Raw genomic sequence first — 20,981 nt, 5'->3', positions numbered from 1 at the left:
AATTTCTTACTCGATTTAAATTGAATAAACCAAAATATAAAAAACTGAACTAGTAAATCTCCTATGATTCGATGATTGTTAAAAAAATTAATTTGAATTAAGTCCATCATTGATAAAAATGATTAATTCAGTTAATTAGGTTTTTGATCGAATAACTGATATTTTATCGATTCGGTTTGTTTAGTTTTTATTGAAAAATTTGATCAGATAGATTGATTCGAAAAAAATTTAATTTATTCAGTTTTGATTAATTCGATTAGGTTTGATTTTAACTAAATACTCAACCACCTTATATAGTTAGCCCTGGTCTGTGATCGAAAACAGACACGACCCATATTGACCAGGTTAAAATAGGCCAGAACTGGTTTGGTTTGATTCCAATTTGAAATTAAATAGGTGCTTTTTTTATGGCCAGACCCTTCAGATCGCACCCAATGCCTTTGATTTCATTCACCATCTTTGCACCTTCGATACTGATTGTCTGCATCTCCTCCATCTTTGCACCTCTGATCCTGGCACAATCACATGCAAGCACTAGATTAGCAATGAAATGTGTTAGGTGGACAAGAAATTGGAAGACGAAGAAGCACCTCCGATCGAGGGAAGGGGAAGTCGTTGAGGGCTTGAAGAAGCACTGATTTCATGAGCGGTGAACTCAACAATAGACCTGGCCCTGGGCCAAGGCTACTAGTTCCTACCCAAGGCCCGAGCTACCGGTTCCTGCCCAAGGCCCCAAAATACCAAGTGTCCATTCTTAAGATATATATATACTCCTCGCCGAAGGCCGAAGGCCCGAAAGCCCGAAGCCCTCCCTCGCCTCGCCTTCCCTCTCTCGCCGCGACGACTATAAGCCCTCTCTCAAAGGCACCCTCCCTCAGTGAGACAAGCCCTCACTGGCTCTCCCTCCCCGCCCTCTCGTGAATCTAGGTTTAATTTCTGGCCCTCTCTCACCGCTCCTCCCTCAACGCAACGAAGCTCCCCGCAATGTCGACCCTTGTTGCACCCTCCCTTGAGCCTCCGTCACTCACCGCAATGAAGCTAGGGTTTCCCCATGCTTGTTGGCTCCCTCCCTTGCCCCGATAAAGTTCCATTGCCGGTAAACATAATTTTAGATAGGAAAAATTTTCAAATGATAGAACTAGTTGAATTTTGATTTGTAAGTTTTCTCTCTAAATTTAAACTTACAAATCGAAAAATTATTTCTCCTATTGATTTTCCTCATCGTGCCTTGCCCTCTTTTGTTGCGATGAAGTTCCTTTACTGGTAAACGCTCATGTTTTTCATTTTCTTGTTAATTATATTTTGTTTTGTCATCATGTGTTATATTCCTTTGTACCTACTTTTTCCTATTTATCATTTTTAAAATTTGCATGATTACAAAACGTTTGCATTCAGTTATATCAACTGAATGAACCCTTAAATCTTATGGAGAAGGAAAACACATCCACTTTTTGTCCATTTTCATCTCATCACTATTGTTTTTAGGTATATTCATATTTTGTTTTCTTTAATAAAGTTAATATACATGTGTTTTTAATTGAATGAATAAAATCTTAACTCCTAAATAATTGAATTGTTGTGTTTTTTTATAAACTTACAGAATATCTATATAAGGTCTTATATAAGTAGATTTTGAATCAAAGAAAAATTCCTATATTAGGTCTTATTGTTCTTTGTTTATTGTTTATTGTTCATAATTATTTATCATCATGAAATAACTTTCTAGATTAAAAAAAAAGACAAAAAGAAAAAAAAAAAGATAGCTCCACTCTCTTGTTCATTGAATAAAACATAACATAACGAAAAGCTTAGTTCAGATTTTAATTAATGAATCAAATGTAAATGAAAATTTTGTTGAAAACAAGAATGATGAAAATGAAGAATTTGTGAGAAATGAAGGTGATAGGAATGAGAAATTTATAGAAAATGAGAATGAAGAGAATATAGATTTTAATTATTTAGATAAAACTGAGATTGACAAAACTAAAGATATTAATAATTGTTGTGATGATGAGCATACAAACGAATATCAATGTTCAACACCTAGATATTATTTAAACATATTTAATCTAAGAGTTTAGAAAATATTGATAAAAAATGAAAGATTTACTCATAGAAAGAAATCCTGAAAGAGAAGATATTCTCAAATTTCCTTTAGATAAAGAATCTCGATACTTTTCTCATAGTTACTATGTTCAAATATTACCAAATGGTGAGACTCATGATTGAAAATGGTTAGTGTACTCGAAAGAATTGGACAAAATATTTTGTAGGGGATCGGTGGTGGACTTGAAGGGGGGTTGGATAGACGATGCCCCCAAATAATCGCTTTTCCTACTATGTTAGCTTACGCAGCGGAATAATACTAAAACAAACAAGCTAAATAATAAAGGAAAGAAAAACAAGCAAACTGCTAACACATTCGTTTAACGTGGTTCGGAGATTAGGGCTTCTACTCCACGGTTGTTCGTAAGGTGGACGATCCATATCCGTCGGTGGATTAGCCCCCGGCAAACTCTGGCTATCTCAAGTTGCTCCTTGTGGGTGGAGAAACCTCACCACAACACCAACCAAGACTCTTGAGACTAGTAGACTACTAATAGAGATTAACCACCTCTATTTCGTCAGCTATAACCAAACTCCCAAGGCTTCGTTATATAGGTCACGGGTTGGAAACTCTACCTACCAGTCGACTACTAAAACTAGCAGTCGACTATCCTCTGTGGAAATTCGGCCGTTACATCCCAACGGCTCGATACCAGTCGACTCTCAAAACTAGCAGTCGACTGCTCCACACAAACCGAGCGAACAGAAACATTCTGTTTGCTGTCAGTCGACTGCTAAAAACAGCAGTCGACTGCTACAGTACTGCTGCAGTAATTGCTACAGTACTGCTACAGTAAGCCCTAAACTTAGGATTTTTTTTCCCCCGAGTACAATCTCTCAGCACTCGAACTCTCACCCTTATGACTCACTTGACGCTTCTTTGCATCCTTGACCTCTTGCCTTCAAACCTACTTCCTTTGGCTCTCGTCCCTCAGATGTATCCAAGCCCGTGGCTTGTCCCCAATGCTATCCTTCGCGTATGCCTCGAAGTCGCTTCCCGGCCCTTGTCCTTGCTGCCTTGTCCACGGTCTCTCGGATGCATACAAGCCTGCGGCTCGTCCCCAATGTCATCCTTCACCAGACCCGAAGCCATCAATTTGAGTCACATGTGTATCCTGCAGTTCTGCACAACTCAAGTACACATATCAAATACAAGGGTGAACCTAACTTAAATCCTTTGCCCAAACACCAAAACACATGGTCGCACGAACCATTGGGATTGCTCCAACATATTTTGTATTTGTTGTAAGTTGTTTAAAGTAATACACATCAAAAGTAATTTAGCAAGAGGAGATAATGACTGGAAAAGTTTATGCAACAGACTTAAACAACATTAAAAAATAGTGTTGAACACCACACTAATTTGAGAACTTTTGTTGAACTACAAATATGATTAAAGAAAACATTGACAATTGATAAGGAAATGCAAGAACAAATTAAAAAGGACACAAAACATTGGAAACATATTATGTTAATTAAGAATAGTTGTTGTTGTCAAATGTCTTGCTACACATAATTTGGTATTTCATTGTACACATGACAAAATTTATGAAGATGGTAATGGTAATTTTTTAGGTCTACTTGAAATGATTACAAACTTTGATCCAATAATGCAAGAGCATTTTTGACTAATTCAAGATAAAAAGATTCATTATCATTATCTTAGTCATAAAATTCAAAACGAGTTAATATCTATTCTAGCCTCCAAAGTCAAGAATACAATAATTAAAAAAGTAAAAGAGGTAAAATATTTTTGAGTAATTCTTGATTGTACACCGAATGCAAATCACAAAGAACAAATGTCTCTCATATTAAGATATGTAGATGTTTCAGAGACTTCAATTAAAATAGAAGAGTACTTCTTTGAATTTATAAATGTAGAAGATACAAGTGGCTTAGGTCCTTTCAATGAATTGCAAGTTGTTTTATAATATTTAGAATTTGATATTGATAATATAAGAGGGAAAAGTTATGATAATGGATCTAACATGAAAGACAAAAATCAAGGTGTACAAAGGCGATTGTTTGACATTAGTCCTAGAACATTTTACATGTCATATGATTCCCATTATCTTGACTTAGTTGTTTGTGACATGATAAATTTTTGTGCTAAAGTAAAATCATTTTTTGGAGCATGTCAATATATGTACACTGTATTCTCTAATTCAACGAAAAGATGAAATATTTTGCTGGAATAACTTTAAAATCATTGTCAACTACAAGGTAAGAAAGTCATATTGAAACAAAGCAATACTATCTCAAGCTTCCCAAATTAAAGAAGTTTTGTTCAAATTAGAAGAAACAAGTGAAGACAATGAATTAAGTAGATATGCTGAAACTTTAGCATCTGGTGAACTTTTAAGTTTTGAATTTATATTAAATCTTATTTTGCATGATATTTTACATAAAATTAACTTAGAAAAAAATTATAATTAGAGGATATGCTTCTTGATATTGTTGTAAAAAATTGTCTGATCTTGTTTCTTTTTTTTAAAAAAAAAATATAGAGAAAATGGTTGCTTTTGCTAAAAAAAAAATAGCATCTCATATGAAAATTAAATCTATATTTCTTACAAAAACATAAAATTTGTAGAAAGAGTTATTTTAATGAGATTACTAATATTGAAAGGGAAATTCAATCACCAGAAGAATCTTTTTGAATAGATTATTTTATCTTAGTGGTCGATAATACTCTTGGACAATTAAAGAGTAGGTTTGAGCAGTTGCAATATTTTAAATTTATATTTGGGTTCTTGTATGATGTTATAAAATTAGTTTTATTGGATGATGATGAATTAATGAGTTTTTGTGTGAATCTTAAAAATATTTTAAGAAATGGTGACACTTATATTGATGCAAAATATATGTTTTCATAACTATAATTTTTACAAGTAATGTTACCAAGTGAATCTTATGCATTAAAAAAAAATATTATGGAAAACATTGATTGTGATACCATTATTGATGATTTTATCTTTAAAAGTTTATTAGGAAGACATTTTAAGTGAGTTACCTTTGTATTTTTTTTATAGGTATATATATTCTATCATGGATGATATAAAAAATTTTTTGGAAGAAACATTATTTGGAAGATAAAATTTAGACATAGTTTATAGTTTCATCCCGGATCTTTAAATAACATGAATAGGCTCTGTTCGGTAGTGACACAAAGAGAGGACTGAAAGGTAAAACAGAGTTGTTCTTGTTGCGCAAATAAAACTTATAAAATAAAAAAGAAGAGGAGCTCTTGTGGTAGAAATAAAGCTTAAATAAGAGAAGGGTTGCTGGGGCAATGTTGCTTTGATTGTTGCATAAAAAACACAGAAATGGAAAGAGAAAAGGAAGGAGAAGATTAAGGATGGAAGGAAGCTGGTGTGAAGAGAAAGAGGTGTCCGATTGACGCGTTAGGTTCGCATGTAGGCGTACGACTCAAGAATTTGTTTACAAATTTATAATTTTTAAATATGTTTTTAAAATAATAATAATAATTTTGAATCATAAAATCAATTATTCCAAATTGTATCTATGTAATACTCGGTATGACTGAATTAAAATTAAACTTACAGTCGATTCAGACGGAACCTAATTCAACAGATAGATTAGGCCCCAGTTGAATCGGTGAATTATCGATTCAATGGCGGTTTGAATTGTTGGTTCGACTGCTGATTAATCATCTATTTAATAGTATTTATTTAAAAATTTTATTATTTTTAATAATAATCTTGTATCTAATAATATTTATAATATTTTAATTATATTAATAATATGATTCCATATAAATTGATTCATTTATTTTAAAATTTTAAATATAAGACTAATTTGACTTATTAAATTTATTAATTTCATTTATCATTCTTATTCATATATCTTATTTTATCTTTTTATTTATTTAATATTAAATTTATAAAGACTATTTAGTTTGTATGATATTATAAATAATAATTTATAAAGAGATATAATTTATTTAATAATAAAATTATATATACAATAAAAATTATTATGAAATATATAAAATTAATTAAAAGATATAATGATATATATTTCATAATATTAAAATATAGTAATATTAATGTTAAATAAAAAATTATTAGACAGATAATTCAAGGTTTAATATAATATCTTTTTTATTTACTTTAACTCTCATTTTTGAGAAGATCAAAGACTACTTAATGATCACAAAAATTATAAAAACCAATAAAAGGAACTTAATTTTTAGATGATGAAGATGATACTGACAGAATAGTAAAGATTTTAATTCTGTTACATCCAAGTAGATAGATAGACAAATAAGTTAGATGTTTTTTTTAGAAAAAAAAAAAGAGTAAAATTTTCACATTTATAAATTTTTAAATATTTTTTTAAAATAAAATTAAAAATTTTAAATATTTTAATCAAACTGTAATCAGTGATTTTAAACCGTGGATGATAATCAACGGGTGTGTTTGATTCAAATTATCATGTATAATCTCGGTTACATGATTACCAGATAATTATATAACCAAAATTATGGGAAATAAAACATAATCAAATATTTTTTTGTTCAACTTAAATAATACAACAAAAACTTCTAACACAGTGATTTTAAACCGTGGATGATAATCAACGGGTGTGTTTGATTCAAATTATCATGTATATTCTCGGTTACATGATTACCAAGTAATTATATAACCAAAATTATGAGAAATAAACATAATCAAATATTTTTTTGTTCAACTTAAATAATACAACAAAAATTTGTTTGTTAGAAGATTTTAATAAATAACATAGTTTAATATTTTATTATATTACCCTAAGTTACAAAACCAACCATACATATTACTTTTTCATTTTTTAGGTTTTTAATTTTTTTTAATTTTCTTGTTTTATGTTTTTCTTACATTTTTTTAATGTATTTTTTTTTTACGTTTTTTATTTTTTTATTTTTTAGGTTTTTATTTTTTTACGTTTTATTATTTTTTTAATTTTTATTTTTTTTTCATTTTCCATTTTCATTTTTTACGTTTTTTTATTTTTTTTAAAAAAATTTTTCACATTTTTTTATTTTTTATTTGTTTACGTTTTTTTATACTTTTTTATTTTTTACGTTTTTTTATTTTTTGTTAATTTTTTTGGTTTTTTTATTTTTATGTAATTTTTTTAAGCTTTTTATTTTTATTTTTATTTTTAATATTTTTCATGTTTTTCTTCTATTGAAAGGTATTTTTGATAAAAAAAATTCATTAACTCTGGAATAAAGAAAAACCTCAATTTTAATTATGAGATTTTCCGATTCCAGATTGCATGCCCATTTTGTTGACGTAGTCAGACATGAAACATTACTTAGGAATCATCGATTACCTAAATCAAACAAGATTTTTGTTGATAACCTTAGATGAATAATCAAGATTATTAAGGATAATCTCCAACCAAACACACCTAAAATTTTTAAATTATCCAATCAATAGTTTTAAACCATTAAATCGTCGATTTTGAACCGTGTGGTTAGATTTAATTAAAGTTTCATTTTAATCACATATTCATTTTAAAAATAATAATAATATATTAGGAAGTGTTTCGATTTGGAAGTCTCGTAACAGTGATGCAACGGCGAGACCGCGTGGTCAGAGAGGTTAATAGTTTTCTTCGAGGGCGATCAAAGAGATACTCCTTAACTTCTGATTCCTGACTCTCATTTTAAGTTTCAAGTGCCCTCTAGCTAAACTGAAATGACCTTAATTATTAATAATTAAAGTAACGAGTCATTATTCATTGAAGACGTGGATAACGCGATCGGTTCATGTGAAAGGTGGAAAACATAACTATTTATATAGAAATAAATGGATTGTAATAGTTATTTATTTCGGAGAACGTACCAACGGTCACTAAGAACGAGGGGCACAAGGAGAATGTGGCGGTTAGTCACGATCCTATAACTCATGAGAAAGGTATGCACACATTATTTTCACAAATCCTAATACTATTCTTGTTCTTCACTCCACTGAAACCTTAATTTGAGCGTCGGAGTGACAACATCGGGAAACTCCTTATCTTACACAGACATCGACAGATCTCCTCACGATCTTCTTATAGCCTAAGGATTGATTGTCAAGTCAACACCAACATCAACTCACCAGTGACTCATCAATGTGTTACCAGACAAGATTTGAATGAAAATATTGAAGTCTTCTCCTCACTTTCTTGTTTCTTCTCGGCGTGGTTGGCATGGTCGATTCCTATCGAGATTAACATGCATCAGAGGACTCACTGGGAGTTATCTTGGTTAGATCCCTTTAATGTCTGAGTCATCATAAGAGCTCCAAAAGAGACAAGAAACAGAGAATGTACGGAGTAAAGCAGAGATTAGAAGTCCAACACCCTCCAAAGCATCCCCCCCTTATATATGGAGCGAAGTCTAAAGAGCATACCTCTTGGAGAGAATGCAAAGGGCTGTTTCTTGTAATATCCACGTCCTTTTGCTTCCCGTGTCCGTTAGCATGCCGGGAGTTCGGGAAGTCTAAAGGCCAGGAAGTTAATTAGGAAGTCAGATCGTCTATCGAGAAGTCAGATATCCTCGATAGGTTGGGAAATCATCATGTCAACAACGCGGACTCGACAAGTTCACGAGTCAGGAGATCGAAGTAGCTTGGCATTCGATATGTGAGCTCGAGGCATCTCGATGGATCTGGAAGTCAAATTCTCAGGATACGTGTTCGAGTGTTACCTACTAGTGCTTGGGGTACTCGATAGCTCTGTAGTCGGCTGACCAACCAGGAAGATATAGTGCTCGTTCGATGATGTTTGGCGATGCTCGACGGTGCTTGGGATCATCCCCACTCATACTCAATCACACAGAATGCCTTCCACTCAGGTTCAGGAAGTCAGTAAATTGGGAGATTGACTTTGTTAGGCTGATCAGCTCGGTCCGTTGGGCCGACTCAAAGTATAGACCATTAAAATTTATGTCTAAGGTCCTTATTATATTGGGGTCCACAAATTTTACACACAGACATATATATATATATATATATATATATATATATATATACATACAGAATTGTTAGCCTATGGACTTATTGCTGTGGAATGCTATGGACTTGTACATGTAACATATCCCCGTCAATTATTTCTCATAAGCGTCATTCTAGTTTTTCCCCCTTTATTTTCCTCTCCTCGCCTCGCGATTCTCCTGCCTCGCCTCGCAATTCCCCAAGCCGCACCTTGCCTCGTTGTACCCTGCCTCGCCTCGCGATTCTCCAAACCGCACCCGGCCTCGTCGTGCCCTGCCTCGGCCTCGTCGTGTCCTACCTCGCCTTGCGATTCTCCAAGCCGCACCCTGCCTCGCCGTGCCCTCCCTAGGGTCACAACAATCTCTCGCCACACCCTCCCTCGCCGCGACATTGAGCTTCATCATGGCACCTTCCCTCTGTCGTCGCACCCTCTTTTGGCGCAACGTCGACCACGGCCGTACCAAGACCTCAACCATCACTCGCCATGCCCTCCCTAGGGCCTCCCTCACTGGCCGCGACAAAACTAAGGTTTTCCCACACATCCGTCGCCGCGACAAAGCTCCCCATGTTTCATCATTAACTTGATACACTTTCTAGGCATCCAAAAAGAGCAAAGACTTAAGTTACAATTGGCTATTTATATTTTCTAGTCTCATTCTTCTTCTCATAACTGGAAGTAGACAGGTATGACTATGAAATCATTGTGAAAGAACTTTCAAATTACTACAAATCTAAATTATTCATAAAGAAATTGTAACCGAAAGAGTTGACACATATGAAAGTGATACTAGTAGATGCATGGATTTATCATATTTTGTCCAACAATTTTATAGTTGTCATTGTTTTATTCTACTATCATGATATAGGGTGTAAAATCTCCTAACCATACTTACATAAATTTTGTTGTATTCCGTTCGCATATATATTTATTTTCGTTTTTCCTATTCAATCTATTGAATCTATTGTAGAATCATTGTGGAAGAACTAACAAATTACTGTAAAACTAAATTTTTCGTAAATAAACAGTAACTGAAAATTTTAACACACCTGAAAGTGGAATCAAATTGCCTATAAGTGCATCTTGGTCTTCACAATCACAGGCTTCTTGGAAAAAGGCGAGGTTGAATATCCGACCAAAGTCGCATTGTGCATCTCAATTCTTGGTTTTATTCGGTATGAATCCGCTGGTTTATGTCTTTCAAAGTCGAGTGTCCTCTAACTTCATGTGGTTTGATGAAGGTAAAGGGAATGACGACAGTGGAAGTTAACTTTGTTCTATAATTCGTAGGGGATATTACACCTGAAAAGAAATGTATAATAAGAAAATGATAAAAAATTAGAAGAGGTTCGAGAAATTTGATTCCACTTTCAGGTGTGCTAAAATTTTCAGTTACTGTTTATTTTCGATATCCGCGTGCTCAGCTTCTGTGCGTCGGTTGTTTGAATGCTCCACGTGTTAAAGTCGACGACGGGTCGGAGCCTTCTCTCCGGTCAGGGTATATTTCGTCCGACTAGCCGATGCCTTATACGTGTTGACCGCCTTAACTTTGATCTCCACCGTAGCAATGGGATGAGACCCTTCATCATCACCGCATCATATAACTTACAAATCTACCTAATAGGGATAAGTATATCTAACAACAAAATCCGATCTGCTTGTATGGTGCCTCAATTCATCGATGACACGAACCAGCCGTTTTAAAAAGCTGTGACCTGATACCACGGCCTCTGCCAAAAAGTATATATGTAGGTTGCTAACATACGAAATGTGGTATTCATTATTGATTCAAATTAAAATTTCGACTGATGTCGAGTTTTTGAGCGTCAAGATGATCAACTATGAAGATACCCCCTTAAAAAATGATCAACTAGCAGCTTATTGATTAGCTTGGCTAAATACAGCTCTCAAAATGATCTGAGCTGGTACCGGGGGGCCCTTGCCATGATGGAAGCCGGACCGTTCAAAAAAGGAGCGTAAACCACCAGGGTGGCGACAGCGGACGAGAGGGAGGGAGTTTAACGACAAGAGAATGGCATGGATATATAGCAGCAGCGTCAGTGGCCATTTCCTTGCTCACCGCCATGCAGCCCCTTCCAAACAACTCCGGACAAAGAGAGCGGGGTATGCCCGAGAGAGCAAACGGTACTCTGAAACCATGCCTTCTACACCACCACCAAGAACTCATCGGCCCCAATAATTATTCCCTTCCAAACTCTAATTTTGTCCCCCCTTAATGATTAGACCACGGTGCATCATTTTTTTAAAACAAACAAACAAACAGCAAGTATGATTGCACCCACAGCGCTCCAACCAACGTCGGGTTTAGTTAGCAGAAGGCCAGAAGCTCTTCCGGTTAGAAACTAAATTGCTGAGTTCATCAGAATTTGGTGCCGCACTTTGTGAGCCCCATCGACTCGAACAGAGGAACTCCGCGGGGGCTCGAATCAGAATCAAACAGACTAACGACCATTCGCGTGTAGTCGTCGACAGTGGCCCAGTTCGTCGCCAGTGGTCAATCTTTCATGGCATCCGTTGCAACTTTTATCATTGAATCTGCTATGATGATTTCAGATTCCCAGAGCTAAGCATGTACAACAAAGAATCTGATGCACAAAAGCAATGTTTGGCTGCCTTTTCAACAAGGGTCCAGTCCTTCACTCATGGCTTCGACTGACTTGAATCATGTGTTTGTTCCTGAGTCGGGCCAAATTGATATGATGATGCAAAAAAACATATGCGGAGTGGAAGGTCTCTCTTTCAGGCTCACCAAAAGCAGGATGAGAAGGACAAGCCTTAGCATAACCTTATATTCTCCGTGAACTCTCATCCAAGTGCTAACTTCCAGGCGTGCTCGGACTGCTCTCCCATTCTTTTATCTCCCTTGGAAAAGTGGCTTTGCTGCTGCTCCCCTCCACCACACCACACTAACTCCTTCAATAGCGCCCGAGCCGTTTCCTTCTTGGACTTTGCATCCCTCCCATGGATTCTCTGCGCGTCATTCAAGATCAATAAGAGAGCACGAGATCAGATGGAATAAGTGGAAAAGGACAACTTCCACCTGCTATATAAATAACACCGAGTGTTACCATCCCATAAACCTGCTCCAATTTTGTTGTGGACACTGAATACTAAGACCATGGGGAGGGAAAACAACCACCACCGCCAGACTGTGGCGCAATCGTCCATCGTTCTGTTGCAGGAGAGGTTCAGACAGCTGCAGAGAGTCAAAGCGATGAGAGAAGAAAGAGAGCAGCTGAGAGCACGGTCTCAGGGCGAAAGGTCGAGCCCAGATGCTGATCAGTGTGTCCAGCCCATGTGGTTTAACCATGCTGAGCTGGTTCGTCCATCAATGCCTCTCCGTGGAACTCCAACCTGTTGGCTCGATAACCGCGGTGATCGCACAGACTTGCAGGCTCTGCAGACCTCACTGTCAATAAACTTGTGGCCCAGCCAGGCCACTTCACGGCACCCAGTTACTTGCACCGAACAGGACGTTGACACCACGCTGCACTTGTAATCATTCAACTCTCATCTCCCAACTCTTCATTTATCTTCCAGTTTAGTTATGTAAGAGGATCGGAGCAATGAATGAGTGCGATGTTCATACTATCGTAGCAAATGAGTGCGATGTTCATACTAGTTATTATATTACCAGGAGATTGTGTATCCTATATATCCCTACGTACCTATCATGATCAAAGCAGTTTGGGTATTCCATCTCTTAAATTGCGAAATGAAAAGAACTTTTTGTTATCCAAACTTGCACGGAATGAATAAGTTACTACACTGTCGATTAAATACGTCGAATTGCTGTAAGAGTTGGTCGAAGTTACTACACGGAATGCTTGATCGTCCAAAACAAGCATTCAACTATTTTTTAAAGTAAATACGATGTGAAATATTCTATCTAATATAGGTTTTTTTTTAATAATCTATGTATGCAACTCTTAGAGCCGACGGTGATTGATTTGTCCGATAGAAGTTTTCCACATATTATTTAAATAGGTGCGGATCTAAAAATTTTATCAAGGGAGACAAGAAGCAAGATTTCACAAATACATATCATACCACGATTGAGGTGGGCCCCAAGTCTCCAAGAAATCAACTAACATAGTGGTCAAAGTTAAAGAAGAGTCAACCTTTGAAGATAAAGTAGTCAATCGATTAGCCAAGAGGATTATCTGACTTAACCAATGAGCCGATTGGATGTCGAATTATGTAGCATTGAGAAATAAAGACGAGTCAGTATACTCCAGTGCCAGGACTTCTTTGTCATTTGAAGACAGAATGATTATTAGTTTGGTTGAGTCACCCGATCGATTAGAACTACAGTCCGATCGAACAAAACGAATGACCGGTCAGACCAAACTCTTTGGCTAAAACTGATAGGTTGAGCAAGGGACAAGTTCCTAACAATACTTTATAAGTCCAATTGGTTGGAGTTATTGCAAATTGGGTCACAGAAGGAGCTCGGTCGGCTTACCATGTAAGAATACTGTGGGCCCCTTAACTCAACGACCTCGTATTCCTGTTGACATCTTGTGTCACGAAAGACATAAAATATTCTACATGTAAAATGTACATTAAAAGTTTTATCCCTACCATACACAGAGAGTACCGGTCCATTTTAGGAAAAATGTCAGAATATTTTTATGGTATATTCTTTTTTGGAAACACTTTAAGATTTTTGCATAGACGGGTCTTCATATACAGGTGTATGTAGGCTCACACGATGTGAAGCTACATAGTTTTATGCATCCATTGTTCTTGCTACGGTTCCTCATCTTCTACTAATCATTGACTTGAGCATCGGAGGATCAACGTCGAAGATCCCTTCCCTGGCCCAGTCATTAAAGCTTTTTTGACACATAAGAGTGCTTCATAGTCAATTTTGGGACTATAAGGAGTCAACACTAGAGACACGTATATCCACCACTTCATCTCCATCGATTTTAAACAGGATAAATATATATAAAAAAAATCATCATATAATAAAAATTAATTGATGAAGACTAACGACAAAGAGTATTTTTGAAGAAAAATAATTTCTTTTGATTCGAACATTACTCTAAATTAATAGATGGAATTTTGGAGGATATTTTATTAATTATAATTTATGTGTAAAATTTTTAAACTATAACACTCAAATAGTATTATAAATTAAGATAGATGGGTGTTATAATATCTACACGTTAATAATGTTCAATGAACTGATTTTATATAAAAAAAATTCAAAATATAAAAAATTAAATTTTAAAAATAAAGAATAAAGATGAATAAATAGATAATGACACGTATGAATAATCAATATTAATGTTAAAATAAATATGAATATATGTTAATAAAAAGAAATGATAATATAATAAATACTTGACATATTATTCGAAGATATAACATATATTAAAGTTCAAATTAATATATTGACAATATTAATCCAACTTCCATCTTTTAAAAAAAATGTATATATTAAGGAGACATTAAAAACCAATTTATAATTTTACATTTTATTGTATTTGTTTTTAATACCTTCACGTATATAAAGATTCCGTGGCAAGAATGTAATGATTTTTAAATCTATTTTCAGACGTTTCTAATTTTATTTATTGCAGATGCTTCTGGAATAGACCGGCCTACATCGTGTATATATATATGATCTCATCCCTGGGCAGAGTTGCAATCCGCCTTCCGCCTCGGAGTCGTCGCAAGGTTCGCCTTTCGCCGATTCGTACTTCTCCGAAGCGATAAGATGGTAAGGGGCCGCTTTCTGTTTATCTTCCTTCTCTTTCGACGAAATCTGTAGTAGTGTTTTCCCCAATTTGCGTAGATCTGTAAAAAAAAAAAAAAAAAAAAGAGCTATTGGTATGCATATCGCGTTGATGAGAGAGATCTTGCAATTTTGTATCTATCTTTTCGGTTTTAATTTCAATCTCGATTTTCATGGAAGTTGCATTATAGCTTTGAGTTAGGATATCTTAGGTTTGTAATTCACCTTTCATTTACATTTTTTTTAGATCCTTCTATGTCTTTTCTTGTTTGGATCATTAAGAAGGCCTTTAGGCCCCCATTTATGTTATTTTGAAATCTGTGATGGTTGTTGTGGCTGTAATGTAGATGATAGTAAGATTCGTGGTTCACCACAATGAATTGAAACAAATAATTGCTTCAAATTGATTTTTTTTTTGATGAATATTCCATAAGTGGGTTGTAAATATAATATTTCGAGAATGCTTCAAAATGCAAGCTAATTTGCAATTTATCTTACAGCATAATTTCTAAACAAAAATTAAATATTTAAGCTCCTTTCAAACTAGGATGACCATTAAAGAGTTCATCATGCCTTAATTTTGCATAAGATTTGAGATTTGATCCTGCAAATTGATTTAAAAATCAACATGCCGGTGGAAAACACCAACATTCATTGTCAACTTATGGAATCAAAATTCCAAGTTATGTAACAACGAGTTCTGAGTGTATAAATGATCATCTTAAGTTGGAAGATATTCAATCTATCTTTCATTCAGCAGTCAACTCTCATATTGCAACCTGATTTGCAACTCAATTTGTGGCCTATTGTATTGTTTTTCACCTGCAGGTTTATTTGCAAATCTGCATTTTGTAAGGTCACGTTATGTAAAATTAAGGTATGAGGGATTACTTATTGAATATGTTAGGTGGGAAGGAATAATATCTAGTTTTTTTTCCAAAAACAAAAAACATGCTGCAAGTTTATTTAATGGGATCACTAAGAACTTCATGATGCCTTGGATATTATTGAAGATAAAAACAAAGCACGTGAAATATGAAGATAAAGTGAAGGCACGCATATCCTTTTGAAGGAAAATAGACAAGTCTACATGAAAAATGGAAAAACCCTATAGTGGCTGTTGAAGAGTCTTTAAATGAAGTCATTGATGGAGATTGAGGATGGAGATTGAGTATTAGCTCCCTATGTTGATGACTTGATGCTACACCTATAGTGGATTACTAGTGTAGTTGAAAGACCTCAAAACTCTAGTTCATGCAAAATTCAGGTGTGAGGGACCCCTTATTGAAGTCTTAAATTATAAACAAAATTTTGGTTTGTACGATAACCGGTGGCAAGTGGTCTCAGAATTTTCATCCCAAGTAACATATTCTTAATTTGGTGGTTTAGTTTCATTGTTCATTAGGAATTATGCAGTGTAGCACTTACAATCACATATATAATACTTATACAATTGATTACTTTTGCAGACCACTTCAAGGCGATACGCAGACCACAAAATACAGAAGTTCCAGAAGAATGTATCTAAGAGGGGATCAGTGCCAGAGACAATAGTGAAGAGAGGAAATGACTATCCTGTTGGCCCTGTTATGCTTGGGTTCTTCGTCTTCGTAGTCATCGGATCATGTATGCCTTGCTAACCTTATCTATTTTTGTTTCTTTGGTTCTCATTTACTTCCCAAGCAAGGTATTATTGTCGTTGTTATTACCTGTTCACCCCATAGCTACTGGTCATCAAGAATTCTCTGTAGATCCAATTGAGTTGTAGTGCCTGGAATGCTTCTTTAACTAATTAACTGTCAATATAGGCATGCTAACATACTGGTTCCCCAATTGGTTTGGCAGCTTTGTTTCAGATAATTAGAACAGCCACAAGTGGCGGAATGGCATGAAGCTGAGGGCGTAAAGTCAATCAAGTGTTAGGGAACTATTATTTTCCAATGAAAACTACAAGCCAGATGGTTCAAAGAGTGACTCTGTACTATGGATATGAACTAGTGGTTGATATCATGATTTATTTTTGACAATTACAGATTTGGATGCTAACGTTGCTTCATCTAAACATCTACTTGCCAGTTTCATTTTCATATTATACGACTGTGAAATACATTTACGTGATGCTAAAATTCTTATCTTTCATGATGCACCTTTACCAGAGAATTCACTAAAATTTCTAGAATATCCGATTCATGAAAAAATAATAGTTGGGCTATCAAGGGTGCTGTTGTCCTTGCATAGCAACTTGCCGCGGTTTGCATAAATATTTCTCGCGGTCTCTGGAAAGCATAACACTTGTTGCAACGTCCTATCACTTCTGGAAGGAAATCTATGAATAAATTTGTGGATTTAATTGTCTTTTTCTTCTTACATGGACAGGAGTGAGGGACAGAATAAAAACATAAGACTAGTATAATTCTCTCGGTTTGTCTGCCTCCTCTGCAATTCCATCTTCTTCCTCAACGAGATCCTTGACGTCTCTCAATATCAGGGCCATTTGGCCCTATTGCTGAGTCCACTCACATCAATTCCTTCTTGTGTCCTTGCCTTGCAACTCAACTAGTAGAGATTGCAAATACTGGCTGTCTAGTCCATTCATCTTCACTAGCCGCCTCATGGTAGGGCCTCTATGAAGATTTAAGTTGAATTGTTTGTCCATGGTCATAAGCCCAATACATAACAATCATGAAAAAATAATAGATGGTCATAAGCCCAATACATAACAATCATGAAAAAATAATAGATCGTTATGACGATTGTCATTGGTAAACTTACCAAAGAAGAAAATTATCTATTTGATATTATGGATAATTAGTTAGGCAAATTCCGTTTCACTTTTATAGGTTGGTTCGATCTGTTGCTCTGTCCTTGTATTTATTTTGCTTTAGGAGATTGGTTTATAGATATAGCTTTTGTAATTTCATGATATACTCATGAATTGGTAAGTTCCTATTTGGAAGGTTATAATTTCTTAACCGTTGTAGTTTCCACTCTTGCAAATAGTTTAATATTTTCTTTGTTGCTACTATAGGGTCCTAAAGTACAAGGAAATTGTACTCACAACTTTTTAAGTTGTAATGAAGAAAAAAATGGACCTAGAAGCAACCTTTTAGCTTGAATTGTTTGTTCCTGCTATTTCATCTTTCTTGTTTAAAAAAAAAATCATTCTGATTATACCTTTGTAAGTAAATTATAATATTTATTTTTTTCCTAATGTTAAATTTTTTACTTCTGACAGTTGAGCAATTAGTTCAAAATTGACCGAATCAATTTAATTATCAAAAATTGAATCCATCAAATATTTTTTGAACTGATCAAATTTTTTAATAAAAGTCACACAAATTAAACTGATAAAATATTAATTAATTCGGTTTTGACTAATTAATTAAACATTTCAATAATAATACATTTATATCAATTTTTAATTTTCTATTCTTGGAATTATGGGATTAGAGTTTTATGATTTAGGGATTTAAGTTGTGAGTTATTCGGTTTATTCAATTTAATTGAATTATTCAAAATAACTCATATTTTTTAAAAAAAAATTGAATTTTTAAAATAAATGAATCATATTTTTAAATTTGGTCATTAACGGAACTTGTATCACCCTAGAGGTGTTTATTTCTTTTTTTTTTTGTCAGTTACAACAATAGCAATTGAGTTTATCTTCCATGGAACAACATGTGCAATTTATTGATCACGTGATCACTAAATCTAAGTTGTCATGTAAACTTACAATTAGGATGATGAAAATTATAATATGAGAGAGGTGTTTTTCCCTCTTAATTGCTTGGTCATTATTATCAGAACGTAAGGATCATGCTGTTTGGAGTGCCATTGTATGAAATTGGGCGACTTTACATGAAACATTTTCTTAGAGCATATACTTTATATTGAGATAGCTGATGTTTATCTAAAATTAAGTTAAAATTTTTAAAGAGGATAATTAATATAAATACTCACTAACGAGTTCTATACATTGTACCTCAAGTTAATCTCACACAACCTAATTAATTGTGCAAAATAATGACTCAATTGTAAATAAGTATGATAGTGCAATAATCGTCTTCGTGTCATCTTTATATATATCTTCCTAAAATTTAGAAAGATTAAATACTTTAAATAACAATTAAATGAAAAAAATAATAATAATGAGTGTAAAATCCAATAGACCCCAAAGTTCCGAACGAAAATTATTAAAAATTGTATTATTTAGAAAATTTAGACTCCTTTTTTTTGGAATTAATCCTTTACAAAAAAAATAAAATAGATAATGAAACACGTTGAGCTTTTTTATTCTCTGAAAAAAAAATATCGTGGATAAGATCGGCTAATTCTATATCAAAAGTAAACGCTTTTATTTAAGAACCAAAAGCTGAGTAGCAGTTTGCCAATAGCAATGCAGGTCTTTGTTGAAACAGGGAACAAAGTGCCGCACCAATAATTGATTGCTCATGGCACGAAGACATGGGACTCTCTTCCCGTGTCAATGGAGTTTGTGCTCCCTGACTGAAACGACGTAGCAATCTTCTACCATTCGCTCGTCCATGGTTTTCTTCTACAGCGGACGTGCGGGCCCGGCCGACCAGTGGACGTGCCGCGAGGAGCCGGAGGCCTCCGCCGATGACGACCACAGCGGATAGCAGAGCAGCGATGGAGAAACAGAGAGGGCTGACTCTCAGCATCGTATTGCGGTGGTGAAGCTTGCGGCGGATCACGGCGGATATGGAGATGGTGGTGAAAAAGGAGGGTGCACATGCAGCGGCTGGAACTACATGATCCATCCTAGAACTCCTAATTATAGATTTGGGTCACAAAGGCTATCATGACTGGCATCCAAATCAATTCCCACACTTGAGCAATGAATTAAATGGATAAGATAAAAATCAAAAATAAAATTTAAGAAAAGAAGAGAACGTTTGGTAGCTAGGGAATTAAATGGACGAGTTGGATGGTTTCAATAAATTCCATTGCTGTACTTTTTTTTTTCCCCCTTGGAAATCTACTTTAGATTTTCTCGAGCAGTGATAATTAAAGGGACCATGAATGCCTCCTCCAATAATTCTACCGCCTTACGGGATGGCGTGGAATCTGAAGTGAACGAGAGCTGTCATTGACCCCAACATCTCTTCATAAGCTGTGACGGCAACGTATACATCGATTCCCCCACATCAGACACGCATCATTGCAAGTGGATCACAAGACCAAAAGTACACCCAGCAGGATGATCTCAAATCCGTTCATCATCCCAAAAAGAGATGTCAATCAACAGCTCTCCACTTTAAAGAGAAAAATAAATAAATAAATCAGCACAATCCCTCTCCACTGTATCAATGGAGTTGCCGAACCTTTTTCAATAAACGTAGCTGCATAAAGGGTTCGAAAAGGGAGGAGGCATGCAGGGATTGTAATTGGACCATCGGAGAGCCTCATTTCGATAATGATTGTGGAACTTTGAACTCTGAGCTGACTGTTGTGTGCAATTCAAGAACCCGTTACGTATTAAATAGGATACAAGCAAGTCATGAGCGCAAGCACGAGAAGGGGATAACCAAATAAATTAGGGGATAGATTGCTGGGGAAGGGATCTCTCGCATTAAAAAAATTCCGGAGTTTTGATGGGACGGAGGTAGAGACAAGGCAATAGTCAATGAGGGTGATGATGATGAGAGAGGCAGCGAAAAGGAAGCCTGCCGGCTTTTTTGGCAGTATTCCAGGATCGTATCGTCGCTGCTGCAGCAGCAGCTGATCTTCTTCTTTATCGCTGCATTTTCCGTGGACGTCTTTTTGTGAATTACTGCGGTTGCGTCAGGTAAGAAGAATTTTGCCTGCAAATCTTCAAAATTAAACACGCAATTAAATGTGTAAATTTTCTGTTATCAGAGAGACATTTTCTAAAGCCAAAGCTTGGCCTGGGCCTGGGAGTCTGGTTGATGTGGACCGAGAGATGCCTTTTTCATTCTCAGCTACAGGAACCCACGCTACATGACAGAAGGAACGGAGGATGCTGCTGAGGGGCAGCGCCCAGCGTGTAGATCTGAAATCTCAACACGTGTCCTGGTTTTCGACGTGGACGGCCTCGATGCGACCGCGCTGAAACTCAGGGTCTCCTTAACCCGAGTTAATT

The 20,981-nt window shown here is 35.3% G+C and overlaps 2 protein-coding genes across 2 annotated transcripts; both read left to right on the top strand.

Moving 5' to 3' along the window:
* The first annotated feature begins 12,229 nt into the window (after positions 1-12,229).
* Positions 12,230-12,610, top strand: LOC122030427. Its single transcript, XM_042589628.1, has one exon. It carries the CDS (start codon positions 12,230-12,232, stop codon positions 12,608-12,610), a length of 381 nt encoding a protein of 126 aa, XP_042445562.1.
* A 2,100-nt stretch (positions 12,611-14,710) lies between these two features.
* LOC122030039 (stress-associated endoplasmic reticulum protein 2-like) lies at positions 14,711-16,949 on the top strand. Its single transcript, XM_042589186.1, has 3 exons — positions 14,711-14,842; positions 16,327-16,483; positions 16,703-16,949. The coding sequence occupies exons 1-3, from the start codon at positions 14,840-14,842 to the stop codon at positions 16,747-16,749; spliced, it is 207 nt and encodes a 68-aa protein (XP_042445120.1). The 5' UTR covers positions 14,711-14,839; the 3' UTR covers positions 16,750-16,949.
* The last annotated feature ends 4,032 nt before the right edge of the window (positions 16,950-20,981 follow it).

This window comes from Zingiber officinale, chromosome 10B, assembly GCF_018446385.1.
Source record: "Zingiber officinale cultivar Zhangliang chromosome 10B, Zo_v1.1, whole genome shotgun sequence".
Lineage (NCBI taxonomy): Eukaryota > Viridiplantae > Streptophyta > Magnoliopsida > Zingiberales > Zingiberaceae > Zingiber > Zingiber officinale.
This window is presented reverse-complemented; position numbering and strand designations above follow the sequence as displayed.

Coding starts and splice junctions, on each gene's coding strand:
- LOC122030427 (XM_042589628.1), top strand. CDS start 12,230: ATGGGGAGGGAAAACAACCACCACCGCCAGACTGTGGCGCAATCGTCC.
- LOC122030039 (XM_042589186.1), top strand. Junction 16,484..16,702: donor CTTCGTAGTCATCGGATCAT/GTATGCCTTGCT, acceptor TTGGTTTGGCAG/CTTTGTTTCAGATAATTAGA.